Source organism: Odocoileus virginianus, chromosome 2 (genome assembly GCF_023699985.2).
Source record: "Odocoileus virginianus isolate 20LAN1187 ecotype Illinois chromosome 2, Ovbor_1.2, whole genome shotgun sequence".
NCBI classification, from domain to species: Eukaryota; Metazoa; Chordata; class Mammalia; order Artiodactyla; family Cervidae; genus Odocoileus; species Odocoileus virginianus.
Genome location: NC_069675.1, coordinates 11,860,489 through 11,879,894, shown reverse-complemented (window position 1 = coordinate 11,879,894; position 19,406 = coordinate 11,860,489). Strand labels below are relative to the sequence as shown.

Genomic DNA, 19,406 nt, shown 5'->3' with positions numbered 1-19,406 from the left:
GACAGTATTGGTAACAGCAATTGCTAAATGCCACTTGTATCACATACTAAATCTTACTTATTCTTTGAAACATTTATAGATATTTTCTTTAAGTATTCCTTTATTCTATCAGTCCAGTCCTGTGCAGGAGGGATATTAATTATTTTCATTAATAATAATATTTCTATATTTGAAGGGACTGCACTCATTAATTTTCTTTTCCATAATTTTTTTGTCAAATATTGTCCATTTTTGTCTCTGAATGAATTGTAGAATTATTTAGTTAAGATAACCCACCACCATCAAATTTACTTGGTATTCACTAAAGTTAGATTAATTTTGGAAAAACTACTATTCTCATCCTTGTTGCTGTTCTATCACTCAGTTGTGTTAGACTCTTCATGACCCCATGGACTGCAGCATGCCAGGTTTCCCTGTCCTTCACCATCTCCGAGAGTTTGCTTAAACTCATGTCCATTGAGTCAATGATACCATGCTGCCATCTCATCCTCTGTCATCTCCTTCTCCTCCTGCCTTCAATCTTTCCCAGCATCAGGGTCTTTTCCAATTAGTTGGCTCTTCTCATAGGTGGACAAAGTACTGGAGCTTCAGCTTCAGCATCAGTCCTTCCATTAAATATTCAGGGTTAATTTCCTTTAGGATTGACAGGTTTGATCTCCTCGCAGTCCAAGGGACTCTCAGAAGCTTTTTCCAACACCACAGTTTGAAAGCATCACTTCTTCAGCACTCAGCCTTCTGTATGGTCCAACTCTCACATCCACACATGACTACTGGAAAAACCGTAGCTTTGACTGTATGGACCTTTGTCAGCAAAATGACGTCTCTGCTTTTTAATACACTGTCTAGATTCATCATAGCTTTTCTTCCATGGAGCAAGTGTCTTTTTAATTTCATGGCTGCAGCCACCATCTGCAGTGATTTTGAAGCCCAAGAAAATAAAGTCTCTCACTATTTCCATTGCTTCCCCATCTATTTACTATGAAGTGATGAAACCAGATGCCATGATCCTTGTTTTCTCATCATAGAACCCTGCATATATCTGATCATAATCAAGTATCTTTTAAATTATTCTGTGACATGTTTTCCACACTGATGCTATATATGACTTGTTAAATATACTCATAGAGACCTTATATAATATGCATCAATGGCAAATAGGATACTTTGGGGACAATATTTCCATGAAGGTATTGCAAAGGTAAGAGAAGATGACCTGTTTTCTTTGTGTACTCTGTAACCAAAAGTTTTATTGGTCCTGATTATTTTTCAGTTGATTTTCTAGAGTTTTCCAACCACACAATACTAACATAAGGATAATGTTAACATAAGAAGGATAATGATAACATAAGATACATGGCTCACTGTAAAATTTGTAATTTACTTTTCTTTTACCCTATTTATTTGATAGAATATCTAAAGTGATGGTGAGATGTCTTCACCATTCTTCTGATGTTGATGCAAATAAATATTCTCAGTGTTCCATCGTTAAATCTTTGATGGCTGCTGAATGTCATATACATTCTCTTTATCATGCTATTGAAATATAATATTGCTTGTATTTAAAACTTTTTTTAAAAATTTGAAAAGCAGGCTGGATGTTATACAATATATTTTTAGAATTATATAAAGATCATATACTTTATCTCCTTCACCTAGTATTATGATAAATTATATTACTTGATTTTTTTTCATTTATTCTTATTAGTTGGAGGCTAATTACTTTACAATATTGTAGTGGTTTTTGTCATATGAGTGGATAAGGAAGCTGTGGTACATATACACCATGGAATATTACTCAGCCATTAAAAAGAATTCATTTGAATCAGTTCTAATGAGATGGATGAAACTGGAGCCCATTATACAGAGTGAAGTAAGCCAGAAAGATAAAGACCAATACAGTATACTAACACATATATATGGAATTTAGAAAGATGGTAATGATAACCCTATATGCAAAACAGAAATAGAGACATAGATGTATTATTTGATTTTTAAATATCAAACCATCTCTGTATTTCTAGAGTAAATCCTACATGCTAATGCTAAATTACTTTCTTGAAACATTTTGAAATAGACTTGCTAAGTTTATTTTTTATTATTGTGAGATTAATTTGTAGTTTTGTCTTTTGGGCTACTTTCTCTGATTTTGGTATCAAGATAAAACTAGATAAAATAGATAAAATGGCCTAGTTTTTAATAGGTTAGTGCTTCTACCAAAAATGAGGAAAGGTAATAAAAAAAAAAATTGGAGAAAACCAGAAGGCAAGGAAGCAACGAAAACATAAGGGAATAAAATTGCAAAGAGGGCAGACCTGTTAAAGGTGAGCTGAGGATTTGAAGTTGTCCCTGGAGGCCTTTGAGAAACCTAGGAGTAGTAACAGACTGAGAATCTGGGTTAGGTCCAGGCAGAAAGTAACTACTGCCTGGTGGAAAAAAAAAAAAAAAAAATCACTGAATTTCTGTTGCTTCCATGGGGCTGAAGTGCCAAAATTAGAAATCTCAGGGCCAGTTTTCTCCTCAAGACATTTTCTGAATTCTAAAGCTATACAGCCGAGGAAAATAATGGTCTAAGCCAAAACCTTTCAAAAGCAAAGTAAGATTTCCTGCGGTTTCACAATATTTCAGAAAAAACAACTCACTAGTGGGAGTGTTCATAAGAATCACAGGTGGCAGCTTGAAAGCTCTTGAGGGATAAATGAATTGATACCGACAATCTCCAATCACAGTTTTTACTGTTAGCAATTGCTGATCTGGGTAAGACACCTACTCAGGATATTTGCCAAATTTTAAAACTGTAAAAAGCAGGAAGCTGAAGAGCTAAGTTTATATGAAAAGTGGAAATTTCCACAGTCCTCTTGGTACTGAAGAGACAATAATATGCCAGGCTCTCATTAAAAGCTCTGAAGAACCACATCCTAGCAACAAATGTAAACCAAAGGTACAATACAACTGCAACCCAAGCTCAATCCAGATCAGTTCATAATTGGATTAAGGTGATGAGGTTCAAACCACAAACGACCCACTCAGTTTAACTACTTAGTAAGGGAAAGGATGAAACAATTCTGGTGGCAGAAGATATTATCTGGAACATCTATTAAAATATATTTTAAAAATAATGTCTACCATATACCAAAAATTGATAGGAAGAGATAGGACCATATGACTGATAACAGCAACAACAATAAAACTGAGAAACAAATCTAACCAATATGTAGATGAATTACATGTAGTGAATTACATGTAGTGAGAAACAAATCTAACCAATATGTAGGTGAATTACATGTAGTGAATTACATGTACATAAGTATCTTTAAAACAACTTCAGAGGAGTAGGATCAAGACAGTGGATTAAGAGGACATGGAGCTCATATCCCCTCAAGAACAAATCAAAATTACAAGTCAAAAAATTCTCACTGAAAACAAACTGGAAACTGACAGAAGAAACCTAATATGAAAAAGGTTGGAAGAAAAATACACAAGTAATCAAGAAGGATGAAGAAAATGATGGGGTTGGGCCCTGTGTTCCTGGGAGGTGACTCAGAGTAAAAGAGAATACACGGGTGGACAGCTGCCCAGGGGAGTGAGCAGTGAAAGCCATAAATTAGATGCCCAAGTCCGGGGTCCTATGCAGGAGAGACAAGCTTTCTTGGCTGGTTTGAGGGCCACTGGCACTATTGAGAGGGCAGGGAGAAGTCCGCGGCCCACTCATGAGGAGCACATTCATACACCAATACAGGGTGGAAAGAGGTATGCTCGAGAGGCTGCCAGGTTTCCCACAACCACCTCAGTGCGTGACTCAGCCCGAGCTGAGCCAGTGCACCGTGGCTATTCACTCCACATCTCAGCAGGGTATTAAATCTGTTTAATTTAGCAGGGTGGTCATGACCAGGGAGAAAAGTCGATCTTGGGATGCAGAAGCAACCTGGTCTTTTGGTGGAGCCTGGTGGGGGGCGATCATTGTTGATGCTTACTCAAGCAGAACATCACAAGCAACCCAGATCTCTGATGGTAGCACTCAAGCATAGCTCACCTCCTGACACACACTGAGTCAACATAGGCAACAACACTATAATGTGGTTCCCGAACAGGGAGGGGGAGCTGGGACAGAGGGCAGTGATCAGCTGTGAGGGACAAAGAGGACTTGGACCTGTGGCTCAGTCAGAGCAGAGTAAGGGAAACAAATGTGGGATTGCATGCAGGCAGCGCATCAGAGACAGCTTAAGCCTCTGCCTGTAATCAACACAAGCCAAGGGCCCCCAAGGACCCAACTGACTTCAGTAGTTCCCACCACCTAGGTAAGGCTCCCAGGGTGGAAAAAAGGGGAAAGACACAGTTAAAGGGACAGAGCTGGGCCCAGGCCAGGTCCTCAGGGCTTCTGTTCCAGGAATTTGGAATCAGACCCCACCCCCATAGGGTGTTGATGGCCACTGGGCAGAGGGGAAGCCCCATTTCATACCCGGCACAGACTCCAGCTCCTCCCTCTGGAGCCCCACTCTCTACCAAGCTGATGCTATCAGCACACCCTGAGGAAAGTTATCACTGTGACTTGGTTCCCATCAAATGCAGCTCTCCCACCAAATGCACACGGCACACATCGGGTTGCTGCCACACAGAACATCTCTTCAAGATCACAACAGGTAACTGTTTCACCTAAACTCATAGAAACAGATAAGTTAAGCAAAATGTAAAGGCAGAAGAACCATTCTCAACTGAAAGAACAAGAAAACACACCTGAAAAAACAATAAAACATAAATAAATAATTCATCTGATAAAGAATTCAAACCATTGGTTATAAAAAATATTCACTGAATTAGGGAACAGACTGTATCTACACAGTGATAACTTTAATAAAAAACTAGAAACTGTTTAAAAAGACCCAATAAGAAATGAAGCATTCAATGGTTGAAATTAAAAACACACTAGGAAAAATGAAGAGCAAACTAAGTAATACAGAAGAACTTGTAAGTGACCTGGTAAAATAAAGACGATCACCCAATCCAAACAGTAAAACAGAAAACAAAAAAAGAGCAAATTGTAAAAACTCAAAACAGTCTGAGAGTTCTCTGGTATATACTACTACAGAAAAATCAACAAAACCACAAGGGAAGATACAAAGGGAAGAAAAAATGAACAGAGAAGAACTATAAGAACAATCAGAAAATAAGTGACAAAATGGCAGTAACTATATACCTATCAATAATTAAGTATCAGTGGACAAATGCTCCAATCAAAAGATATAGGGTGACAGATTAACTGAAAAGAGAAGACCCTTCTACATGCTGCTTGAGATTCACTTCAAAGTAAAATACACAGATAGAAAGAATGTGAGGAAATGAAAATGGTATTTCATGCAAAGAGAAATAATAAGAAACCCAGGGTAACAATACTTGCTTCAGGTGAAACAGACTTTAAAACAAAGGCTATAATAAAACACAAAGAAGGGTATTATTCCATGATAAGGGGATCGATACAAGACAAGGATATTATATGCATTAATATGCACACCCCAAGAGTACCTAAATATATGAAGCAAATATTTACAGACATGAAGGGAGAAACTGACAATAACACCAAAACAAAAGGGGACTTTCACACCTCACTTGTTCCCTTGTGGCTCAGTGGCAAAGAATCTGCCTGCAAATGCAGGAGACATGAGTTTGATCCCGTGTTCTTGCCTGGGAAATCTCATGGACAGAGGAGCCTGGCAGACTATAGCCCATGGGGTTGCAAAAGAGTCAGACACACTTTAGTGACTACACAACACCTCACTTACCTCAGTGAACAAACATTCTAGACAGAAAATTTATCATGTAACAGTGGTCTTAACTGACATATTTGAACAGTTAAAAGCTACTGACAGGACATTTCATCCAAAAGTACCAGAATATACATTTATTTCACATACAGATGAAACATTCCCCAGGTCAGATCACATGCTAGGCCAAAAAATATGCCAGTCAGGATGGCTGCTATCCAAAAGTCTACAAGCAATAAATGCTGGAGAGGGTGTGGAGAAAAGGGAACCCTCTTACACTGTTGGTGGGAATGCAAATTAGTACAGCCACTATGGAAAACAGTGTGGAGATTTCTTAAAAAGCTGAAAATAGAACTGCCATATGACCCAGCAATCCCACTTCTGGGCATACACACCAAGGAAACCAGATCTGAAAGAGACACGTGCACCCCAATGTTCATCGCAGCACTGTTTATAATAGCCAGGACATGGAAGCAACCCAGATGCCCATCAGCAGACGAATGGATGAGGAAGCTGTGGTACATATACACCATGGAATATTACTCAGCCATTAAAAAGAATTCATTTGAATCAGTTCTAATGAGATGGATGAAACTGGAGCCCATTATACAGAGCGAAGTAAGCCAGAAAGATAAAGACCATTACAGTATACTAACACATATATATGGAATTTAGAAAGATGGTAACGATAACCCTATATGCAAAACAGTCTGAACAATTTTAAGGAGAGAGATATTATATCAAGCATCTTCCCCCATTACAATTGTATAAAATTAGAAATCAATTACAGGAAGAAAAATGGGAAAAGCACAAATGTGAAGGCTAAACTATATCCTACTAAAAAACCAACTAATTGAAGAAGAAATCAAAGAGGAAATCAGAAAACAAGTTGTGATAAAGAAAAATGGAAACACAAAAGTCCAAAAATCTATGGCATGCAGAAAGCAATTCTAAGAGAGAAGTGTGCAGTGGTGCAGGCCTTTCTCAAGAAATAAGTAAAACCTCAAATAAAGTACCTAACCAATCACTTTTTAAAAAATTAGAAAAAGAAGAACAAAGTCAAGTCATCAGAAGGAAGGAAATAATAAAGATTAGAGAGAAATGAATAAAACAGAGATCAATAAACAATAGGGAATCAATAAACAAGAGGGAAAGAGGAAGGGGAAAGACAGAAGAAAGGGATTAAGAGACACAAACTACTGTGTATCAAATAGATAAGCAACAAGGATATACCATATAGCACATTTGGAATTATAGCCATTATCTTAGAGTATAATCTGTAGAAACACTGAAACACTATGCTGTGAAGTTGAAACCAATATAATGTTGTAACTTTTCTTCTGGCTAGGCTGTGAGAAACGTGGGATCTTTAATTCCCCAGTGAGGCATCAAACTCATGCCTCCTGCATTGGGAGCAAGGAATCTTAATCTCTGGACCACCAGGGAAGTTCCTAATATAATACTGCAAATAAATTATACTTCAGTTTTTAAAAGGCTGTGATACATATGCTCAAGAAAATAGAGAAAAGATAGACAAATTAGAAAAATCTTGGAGAATTTTACCAGAGAATTTGAGGATGTTAAAAAAAATTAAATGGATATTATAGAATTAAAAGATACATATCTAAAATTCTAACTCCTAATTTTCTATTTTATTTCCACCAAGGCATCCATCATGTGTTGTACTAATTACTTTGAAGTTAGGAGGGATATATAAGCAGACATAATATTATGAATCATTTCCAGAATAAACAAAATGCAAATGTCAATGAAAAAAAGAAGTCTTAGAATAAGATGGAAGCAGTCTGTAAATCTTGTTAAGGGATAATTACAATGTGAGATTTTATACCCATAGCTTCCTAGCTAGTTACAGCAGAAACAAACATCTTTCACCAAACTAGATTTTAAGAAATCTTTTTTCTATATGACGGACAAAATAAAAGCAATTGTCACTTACAGGAAGGTGTGTGAATACAGCAAAGGTGCTACGTAGAAAGGCAATGAGATCCACTAGATAATCACTGGCTTTGCTGCCCAAATCTCCTGTCATCCAGTCATAGTCAGCCAGCTGTAGGAACTGGTCAATCTTCTGATTTAAGTTGGTATAAATCTCTTCTTCAGCTGCATGTCTGGCATCCTATGAAATATGAAATTTTAATAATCATTCAGAATTGCATTACAAACAAAGCAGAAATTTCTGCTTGGAAACATCTCAAACTAAGTAACATAATTGAGAATATCAAGTAATATTACAGTCTCCATTAATTTTTCTTTTTTTCAGAAGCTCAGTAGAATCTTTTCTATTTTGTGTCTGCAAGACAAACTATTATTTAGATTTACCAAATAAGAAATTGCCTTCACTGCCCTCAGCTATCTGCATCCTTTTTACCTTCTTATCCATCCATCAAACTACACTCAACCATCTATCAAACAAACTATCAAAACTATACTCATTCTCAGGATCCTGTTCTCTTCTCTTCTGGGATTCCAAGAACCTCCCTCTTGACAATACCAACCCCTCTTAAAATTGCTATCTTCACTTTCCTTATCATAGGTTTCCTGAAGTTCCAAATTTAATGCTGTTTGTTTCCACTAGTTACTATCCCACCTTTCTAGATTCTTTATAATGAAGTTCCTTTAAAGATGGGCGCACATTTACGAAAATTATCAATTTCAGGACTAATTAACAATAGTCCTAAAAAGTGCGTAAACAATAGCAAAAAAATGTTCCTAAATCAAGTAAGTTTGAGAAACCCTATTTAAAAGAGTTGTGATGTACAGTGGCATATAAAAGGTGCTAAGAAGTGTCATGGAACTAAAGCTCCAAGAAAAACATTTTTAGGGCCAAACAGTCTAAACTGAAACGCTAACAATCCATCAATATAGATTGGTCCAGGGTAATTCGCCAGGCTACCATATCTAATACTCATTTTTCAGGCTGATCTTACTTGACCTTCCTTTGTTAAACATCCTCTGCTATAACCCTGTTCCTTTTTTGGCTTTCAGGACATAGTTTTTCTTTTACTTTTCTGGCCTCTAATCCTCTCACTTTTGCTGAGTGATTTCATCATCTCCTATGCCTTTCACTATCTCTGTCCAAACCCATTCTTGTTAAAGACACATATATCTGATTGTTTCCTGCATTATGGTTCACAGAAACTTTAAATATTATTTTAGGTCCAGGACTTGAAGAACTATAATCCCCACTCTCGTCTGTTCATTTCAGTTTAAGGCAGAGATCTAAGCAACATATTAGATTCCACTGATTCTTCCATAGTCGGTCACTATGTCCTATAAATTCTAGCCTCCAAATTTTACACTAATTCATAACCTCTTCTCCATTTTCACCTTTTAAATACCTGCATAATTTTGCAAGGTATTTACATATTCTGATATAGGCATTGACTATGTTTACTTATATGAACAGTTACAAGAACATTTCTCTGATTACTTGCTTATTTACTTACTTGTATGATAATCTAATATCCTTGAATTCCCATTTTACTACATTTTCTTTTAATAAACATTATTTTCTAGAAATTTTGGCTTGAAGAAAATTTGAGCAGAAAGTACAGAGAGTTTATAGATACTGCACCCCTGTCTCCCTCCTACTGTTTCCCCTATTTAAAAAAACCCTTGAGTTAGTGTGGAACATTTGTTACGACAGATGAACCAATATTGATATTTTATTATTAACTAAAGTCTATAGTTTGCATCAGGTTTTACTATTCATGCTGTACAGTCCTATGGGTACTTACAAATGGATAATGCCATGTATTCACCATTACAGTCAGAATCATACAGAAGAGTTTTCTTGCCCTAAAAATCCACTATGCTCTGACTATCCCTACCTTGTTTATCCCCCAAATCTTGGAAACAACTGATCATTTTACTTTCTCCGAAATTTTAACTTTCTTGAGTGTCTTATACTTAGAATCATGTATGTAGCTTTTCAAATTGCCTTATTTTATTTAGCAATGTGCAGTTAATTTTCCTCCAGGTCTTCTGTGGCTTGATAGTTCACTCCTTTTCATCACTGAAAAATGTTCCATTGTCAGGATGCATCACAGTTTGTCTATTCATTCACCTACTGAAGGACATCTTGGTAGTTTTCAAGTGCAGGCAATTATGAGCAATGCTGCTGTGGCCATTCATGTGTAAGTTTTCATGTGGATTAAGACTTCAATTCGCCCCTTACCAAGGAACATGACTGCTGAATTGCATGGTAAGACTATTTCTGTTTAGCCTTGTAAGAAACTGACAAACTGTCTTCCAAAATAACATTACCATTTTGCATTACCGTAGGAGATGGCTGGATGGCATCACCAACTCAATGGACATAAGTCTGAGCAAGCTCTGGGAGTTGGTGATGGACAGGGAAGCCTGGCCTGCTGCAGTGCACGGAGTTGCAAAGAGTCAGACACGACTGAGCAACTGAACTGAACTTTGCATTCCCACCAGCAATGAATGAGAAAGCTGCTACTGCCCCAGCGGTTGTTGTCACCATTTCGGGTTTCAGTCATTTTAAGAACTGTACATGGTATCTAACTGTTGTTTTAATTTATAATACCCTTTCCAGGCTCTGGTGTGATATCTGTTCAGATGTTTCGCCCATTTTTAGAGTGAACCCATATTAAACCCAGTTTTTAAAATTTGGTTATTGTTGAGCTTTACCAGTTTTTTTTTAATCTATTAGATATTTTTTTGGATTTATTAGATATGACTTTTACAATATTTTCTGATTGTCTTTTCATTTTCTTAACAGTGTCTTTTCTACAGCAGCAGTTTTTCATTTTAATGAAGTCCAACTTAGTATTCTCTTTGTTGGATCATGTTTTGGTTGTTGCACCTTAAAAGTTTCATAGTCAAACTCAAGGTCACCAACATTTTCCCTTATATTATCTTCTAGGAGTTCCATTGTGTTGTGTTTTACCTATAAGTCTGTGATCCCTTTTGTGTTCATCTTTAACTCAATTAACTCAAATTTTCTTGAGTTTAATTCAAACTGAAAATTTTTTTTCTAAGAGACAGGTGATATATATGTATACTTAGAGCTGATTCACATTGCTGTACAGCAGAAAACAATACATTTTATAAAGAAATCATCCTCCAATCAAATTGTTTAAAAATTTCAGGAGAAAAACCATCAAAATTTTAACCCAATTTTGAAGTGTAACACCTGTGTCTAGATTTCTTTCTTTTTCTTTTGCATGTGGATGACAAGTTGTTTCAAAACCATTTATGGAAAAGCCTTTCATTTCTCCATTAAACTGACTTTACTCCATGTCAACAATCAATTGATTATATTTCTGCGAATCTATTTCTGGGCTACCTATTTTGTTCCCTTGACTGAATTTTTTTTTTTTATATACCATTATCACATCATCTTGTTACTGTAGCTTTACAGTAAATCTTGAAGTCAAGGAGTGTCAGTTCTCGAACACCGCTCTTCTCTGTCAATATTGTGTTGACTGTACTGGGTGTTTTGCATTTCCATATAAAATTCAGAAACAATCTGTCAATATCCACAAAATTATATTTGCTGGAATTTGGACTGGGATTGAATCTTTAGATTAAGTTGAAAAGAACTGACATACTCATAAAATAATAAATCTACTTATCCATGAATATTTATAAAATAAATATCTCCATTTATTTAGATCTTACTTTTTTGACTACTTTGTATCAGGGTTTTAAAGATTTCCTCATATAGATACTGTTTATTTTGTTAGATTTACACATATTTCTATCCTACTTCAATGTTAATGTAAATAGTATTGCATTTTCAATTTCAAACTCGTTATTCATTACTGATACAAAGACAGACCAAATGACTTTTGTATATCACTTTTATAATCTGAACCTTGTTACAGTCTTTTATTACTCCCAGTAGTCTTTTTGTTGTTGTTAATCCTTTTACATTTTCTACTTTGTCAATTATGTCATCTGTAACCGAGATCAGCTTTATTTCTATCTTCCCAATCTGTAAGGGGCTTCCCTGGTGGCTCAGTAGTAAACAACCCGCCTGCCAATGCAAGAGATGCAGCTTCAATTCCTGGTTTGGAAGATCCCCTGGAGAAGGAAATGGCAACCCATTCCAGTATTCTTGCCTGGGAAATCCATGGACAGAGGAACCTGGTGGGTGACAGTCCATGGGGTCACAGAGTTGGACACTGCGACTAAACAGCAACATCCCAATCTGTAAATCTTTGATATCAAGGCTTACTGAGCATTGAAGAAGAATGGCACAAAAGAACAACCTTGCCTTCTTTTTTCATGATTTTAACAGGAAAGTTATGATGTTATTTGTAGGACTCATGCAGATGTTCTCTATCAAGTTGAGGAGATTTCCCCCCGCTCCTATTAAAGTTAGCTGAGATGTTTTATCATGAATAGTTGTTGGATTCTGTCAACACATTTTCTACATTTACTGATATGATTCTATTAATCTAATTGTTCTTCTGTATACAGCCCATTGATATGATGAATACATTACTTGATTTCTGATGCTGAATAAGTCTCAAAGACCTAGAATAAATCCCACTTGGCTGTCATGTATAATTCTGATACATCACTGGATTTAATTTAATAATGTTTCGTTGAGGATTTTACATCAATGTTCATGAGAACTACTGTTCTGTAGTTTTCCTCTCATACAACATCTGGTTGGTATTTGGATACTACTGAACTTATACAATGAATTAGGGCTTCCCAGGTGGCTCAGTGGGAAAGAATTCACCTGCCAATGCAGGAGCCACAGGAGATGTGGGTTCAATCCCTGGGTCAGAAAGATCCCCTGGAGAAGGAAACAGCAACCTACTCCAGTACTCTTACCAGAATAATCCCAAGGACAGAGGAGCCTGACGGGCTACAGTCATGAAAAGTTGGACATGACTGAGCAACTGAGCACACATGATGCCTACAGTGAGTTAGGTAGTATTTCCTCTGCTTGTACTTTCTAGAAAATATCATAAAGAAGGGGTGAAATTTTACCCTTAAATATTAGGTAGAATTCTTTCAGCTTAATTAGGATATAATTGAGAAGTTGCAAGATATTTAAAATGCACTACATAATACATAAATACAGGGACACACTGCAAAAAGATTCCCCACATCAAGTTAATTAACATATCCATCACCTATTTACTTTTTTTGTGTAAGAACATTTCAGTTCTACTCTCGTAGCATGTGTGCATGCTAAGTCACTTCAGTCATGTCTGACTCTTTGTGACCCTATGGACCATAGCCCGCCAGACTCCTCTGTTCATGGGATTCTCCAAGCAAAGAATACTGGGGTGGATTGCCATGCCCTCCTTCAGGGGATATTCCCCACCCAGGGATCTAACTCTTGACTCATGACTCTTGCATTGGCAGGTGAGTTCTTTACCACTAGCATCATCTGGAAGCCCCTATTCTCTTAGCAATTACCATTACTACAATACAGTGCAATCAACTACAGTCACATTGTTATACACTAAGCGCTCAAACTATTCATCTTTCAATTGAAAGTTTATATTCTTTTATCAGCCTCTACTTCTGTCACCCAACAGTCCTGGCAATCATTTTTCTATTCTCTATTTCTACGTGAACTCGATTCTACATATAAATGATACCATGAAGTTTTTGTCCTTCCCTATCTGATTTATTTCACTTAGCATAATACCTTCCAGGTTCCTCCATGTTTTGCAAGTGATCAGTACTTCCTTCTATTTTATAGCTGAGTAATATTCCACTGTGTGTATGGTGTGTGTGTAATTTAGCCATTCATCCATTACACTTAGGTTGTTTCCAATCTTGACTATTTTAATTAATGTTATAATGAACTTGAGAGTACACATAACTCTTCAAGATAATGATTTTGATTCCTTTGAAAAGACACCAAGAAGTAGACTTGCTGGATCATACAGTAGCTCTGTTTTTAATTTTTTGAGAAACTTCCATATTGTTTTCCACAGTGGCTGTATCAGCTTACATGCCCACCAACAGTATACAAGGGTTCCCTCTTCTCCAAATTTTGGCAACATTTGTCATCTATGTTTTTTTATTTTAATAAAAAGAAAGTTGATTTACAGTGTTATGTTAGTTTCTTATGTAAAGTGATTCAGCCAAATATGTGTGTGTCTTTACACACACACACATATATATTCCTTTCCATATGGTTTATTCCAAGATACTGAATATAATTTCCTGTGCTATGCAGTAGGACCTTATTATTCATCTATTTTATATATTGCAGTTTGTATCTACTAATCCCAAACTCCTAATTTATAGCTCCCCCAGCCCCTTTCCCCTTTCGTATCATAAGTTTGTTTTCAATGTCTGTGGCTCTAGTTCCTGTTTTGTAAATAAGTTCATACAGAAAGCTTTTAATTTGATGAAGTCCCACTTATTTTTTATTTTATTGCCTTTCCTTTTGTTGTCAATTCCAAAAAATCACTTCCTATATCAATGTCAAAGAAGTTACTAAGTTTTCTTCAAGGAGTGTTGTGGATTCAGTCTTACATTCAAGTTTATAATCCATTTTGAGTCAATCTGTGTCTACAATATAATATAGAGGTCCAGTTTCATTCTTTTTGCATATGGCTAACCAGTTTTACCAAAACCACTTATTGAAGACACTGTCCTTTCCTCATGGTATATTCTTGGCCCTTTTATCATAAATCACTCGACCATATATGTATGGGATCTCCAACCTATTTCATTGATAAATATGTCTGCTTTTATACCAATACCATATTGTTTAGATTACAATAGCTTTATAATATAATTTGAAATCATGAAGTGTGATTCTTCCAGCTTTGTTCTTCCTCATGATTGTTTTGAATTTCCAGAGTTTATTGCACTTTCATACAGATTTTAATACTGATTTTTTAAGTTTCTATAAAAATATCATACTATTAAAAATAATTATTTTGATAGGGATTGCACTGAATCTGCAGATCACTTTTGGTAGTTTGGACTTTTTATTGATAACAATATTAATTCTTCCAATCAGTGAACATGGAATATCTTTTCATTTATTTGTGTTTCCTACACCTTCTTTCAACTGGGCCTATTGCTTTCTATTTGAAAAGCCATTAACTTTTGATTCAATTTCTCTGATAGATATAAGGGTACTTAGACTATCATTTTTTTCAGTTTTGGTAAATTGTGTCTTTGAAATAATTTGTTCAATTTATGTAGACTGTCAATTTGTGGGTACAGAGTTGTTCATAATATGCCCTTGTTAATCTTAATCCACTGAATCAATAGTGATGGCCCCTTTTTTATTTATGATACTAATAATTTGTGTCTTCTCTCTTTTATTATTGGTCAGCCTAACTCAAAGTTTATCAATTTTATTGATGTTTCTAAAAATCTGTATTTGATTTCATTGATTATCTCCTTTGCCTTTCTGTTTTCAACGATTTCTATTCTAATTTTCTTTTCTTCTAGCTACTTCGGATTTAATTACTTCTTCCTTCCCCAGTTTCCTAAAGCAGAAGCTTAGACTACTGATTTTGAAATTTCTTATTTTCTGATTTATGTGATTAATGCTGTAAATTTCCCTATCAGCAGTGCTTTCACTGATGCCATAAATTTTAATAAGTTACACTTTATTCTGTGCCTCCCTGGTGGCTCAGATGGTAAAGAGAACGCCTGCAATGTAGGAGATCTGTGTTTCGATAGCTGGCTTGGGAAGATCCCTGGAGAAGGGAATGGCTACCCACTCCAGTATTCCTGCCTGGAGAATTTCTTGGTCAGAGGAACCTGACAGGCTACAGTCCATGGGGATCATACAATATAGTCTGAAGTCCTTCTTAATCTCTCTTGAAAAAAAAATTTTTGGACCTATGTGTTTTTCTGGTGTGTAGGTTCATCTCCAAATATCTGGGGATTTTCTAGCTACCTTTCTATTATATATTTCTAGGGTTTAATACCATTTGGTCTGAGAGCAAGATTCATATGATTTTTATTCTTTAAAATTTTTAAGATGTGTTTTAATACCCAGAACATAATCTGTGTTGGTGAATGTTCTTATGAGTTTTGAGAAGAATATGTATTATGCTGTTATTAGATGAAATATTCTATAAATGTCAATTTGATCCAGCTGATTGACAGCACCATTCAGTTAAACTACAGCCTTACTAATTTTCTGATAGTTATCTATCTGTCAATTGCTGATAGAGGGGTTTACTAAGAGATTTTACCAGGAAGAGATGTGGTCTTACATATGCTGTTGTTATTGTTCAGTTGCTAGGTCATGTCTGACTCTTGGCAACCACATGGACTGCAGTGAGGCAGGTTTCTCTGTCCTCCACTTTGTTTCAGCATTTGGTCAAATTCAAGCCCGTTGAGTCGGTACTGCGATCTAACCATCTCATCCTCTGTCGATTCTTCTTTAGTCTTCAATCTTTCTTAGCACCAGAGTCTTTTCCAATGAGTTGGCTTCTCACATCAGGCAGCCAAAGTTCTGGAGCTTCAGCTTCAGCTTCAGCATCAGTCTATCCAACAAATATTCAGGGTTAACTTCTTTTAGGATTGACAGGTTTGATCTCCTTGAATCCAAGGGACTCTCAAAAGTCTTCTTTGGCACCATAATTTGAAAGGATCAATTCTTTGGTGCTAAGCCTTCTTTATGATCCAACTCTCACATCTGTACATGATTGCTAGAAAAAACCATAGCTTTGACTAAATGGATCTTTGTCAGCAAAGTGATGTCTCTGCTTTTTAATATGCCTGTCTAGATTTGTCATAACTTTCCTTCTAAGGAGCAATGGTCTTTTAATTTCATGGCTGCAGTCACCATCTGCAGTGATTCTGGAGCCCAAGAGCATAAAATCTGTCTTATATATAAATAAATACCTTTTTAAATACTCATGCCTTTTTTCTCAGTTGACCTATTACAGTAGTGAATAATTTTATACAATTTTCTAGTACTAATCATCATTGCATTCATAACTTTAGTTTATCCCTATTTTCTATGCACTTCCAGATTTTATTTGATATTTTATTATTTATGATCTTCACATAATATTTGTCTTTAATTGTTCATGGCTTTTTGTGGTTTCTCTAGTTTTTGAATCATTGTTAAGTTGACATCACAAAAATTAACTGAGATATTTTCCCTTTTTCTCTATAGTCTAGAGCATTTTAAATTATATAGAAGTAATCTGCTTCATGAAAGCATAAATGAATTCACTTATAAAATTATGTGACTCCTTCCTGTTTTCAAGTAATACTTAACAATATTTTCATTTCTTTCATAGTTATGCCAACCTTCTGTATTTTCTTATATCATTTATTAATCACATATTTACTAATAGATCTAGAAATTTATTAGCAAAGAGTTATACAACATATTCTGGGGATATATTTCATTTCTTCTGATTATGAATTTCAAGTAATTGTGATTTATTTATTCTTTCCTTTTTTTTTCTTTTCTCCTTTCCTTTCTGCTCTTCATCCTTTTTTCAATCCTTCCTTCCTGTCTCCTTCTTTCCTTCCTTCCTTTTTTATTTTTTAACATTTATTTATTTATTTATTTGGCTGACTCGGGTCTTAGTTGTGGTGCATGGAGCTAGCTTAGTTGCTCCGAGGCATAGAGGACCCTAGTTCCCCAACCAGGGATCAAATTCGCATTCCCTGCACTGCAAGGAGGGCTCCTAGCAATTGGACCACCAGGGAAGTGTCCTTTCCCTTCCTTCTAATTAAGCAAAATTAACAATTATTTTTTAAATTGTGACATATCCTTGCTTAAAGTCTCTCAAAGACTTTATTAGGATGAAATCCAAATTATCTATCATTATAAAGCAAAGTACTTCACAAATTGATATTTAGCTACTTCTATAAGTCATTACTACCCTTATCTGACACAGAACATGTACAATTTTATTTCATTATTTCATCTTTGTACATGAAGTTGCCTCACCTAAAAATGTCCCTTACTCCCTCCTCATCCTTTCTCTGGATGCCTTCCACAGGTCCAAAGATACTCCTGTTGGACACCTCCTACTGAGCCTTTTCTGGTAAGTCTTCCTTGAAGGTTTCATAGCTGGGATAAGTACCACTCACCTCTTCTAGATATGTCAAAGTTGATTTTCCTTAGAGTTCAAACCTCATACCTTTTCTTTGGTTGTTGCTATTCAGTTGCTAAGTCTGACTTAGCAAGAGTCTGACTCTTTGCGACCCCATGGACTGCAGGCTTCCCTATTCTTCAGTTTTTCTCTATCTATATTCAATTCCCAGCAGAAAGCCCGCTCCATGGTATTAAATACCAGCTTTATATATATATGAGTTTTAAAGTTTTATGTACAACTATGACTTTATCCTGTCAATTTAATATCTCTATGATAAATGACACTAACTACTTCAAACATAATATATTAAAAATGGAAATCTTGATTCTACTGCTACTCTCCAAACCTGTTATTTTCTCGCTGTTCCCTATCTTAGGTAATGGCATCACCACTCATCTAGTTTGCTTAGTTTAAATATCTTGGAATAATTTTTGACTCCATACTTTCTCTTATAACCTCATACCCAATCTAGCAGTAAAACTTGCCATCTCTACCTTCAAAAATATTTCTTTACACTTCTATCCCTGCTACTATAGTCCAAATGATCGGTCTCTCTTACCTAGACTACTGTAATGACCTTCAAATTGGGCTCCTTCTTCTACTCTTACTGACCTATCCTATATTTTCCACATTGCAACCAGTGTTACCCATTATAAAATCAGGTTATCACCACCATTTCCAGTCTTCTTATAGCCTCATATTTCATTTCAAATAAAATAAAAAATACTTACTGTGGCCTAAAATCCAGAAGTCATATGATTCCTAACAATCTTGTCTCTTACAATTCCTACCACAAATGATACATACAGCATTGCCAGACTGACCCCTCTGCATACTGACCACCTTGAATACATAATACCTTCTACTACACTGTAACTTCCGACATGCATGCATGAGTGCCTGCTAAGAGTCACTTCAGTCTTGTCTGACTCTTTGAGACCCTATGAATTGCACCCTGCCAGGCTCCTCTGTCCATGGGATACTCCAGGCAAGAATACTGGAGTGGGTTACCATGCCCTCCTCCAGGGGATCTTCCCGACCCACTTCTACATCTCTTGCATTGGCAGGTGGGTTCTTTACCACTGAAGCCACCTAGGAAGACCTAGCTCTGACTAGAATGCTTATCTATCAGAAATCCAAGTGATTCAATTTCTGATTTCATTCAGATCATTTCTTTTTCTTTCTAGTTCTTAACACTACCTGATACTTTATTAAATTTTTTGTTTGTGTGTCATCTATCATCACTAGAATATAAGCTATGTAAAGCCAGGAGACTGGTTTACTGCCAGGTATGTAACAGATGCTTTATAAAAACTTTTAGAATAAGGGAGAAGTTTAATGTATTTATTGTATTATTCTAGCATTTTGTTTTGCACAGTTCTTTACAGAATTTATAGTGACTGTCTTCCCTATAGATTATAAACTCTAAACTAAAGAACTAAGTATTTTCTCTTCTTCTACCCCAAACTCTACCTTATTTAATAGTAGGTACACAGGCAATGTTTATGATGTAAAATACCTTCATTTTATTTTGTAAGTGAGTGAGGGAATTCTTATAAACAAGGAAAGCTAAGAATATCAGCTTGATTAG

At 35.9% G+C, this 19,406-nt stretch overlaps 1 protein-coding gene across 1 annotated transcript in view; it reads right to left on the bottom strand.

The window, feature by feature from the left end:
* Window positions 1-19,406, bottom strand: part of EXOC6B (exocyst complex component 6B) — a 675,781-nt gene that overhangs the window by 235,722 nt on the left and 420,653 nt on the right. The window contains 1 exon segment of the mRNA XM_070476359.1: window positions 7,714-7,893. Within this exon segment, the coding sequence (XP_070332460.1) occupies window positions 7,714-7,893 (180 nt within the window).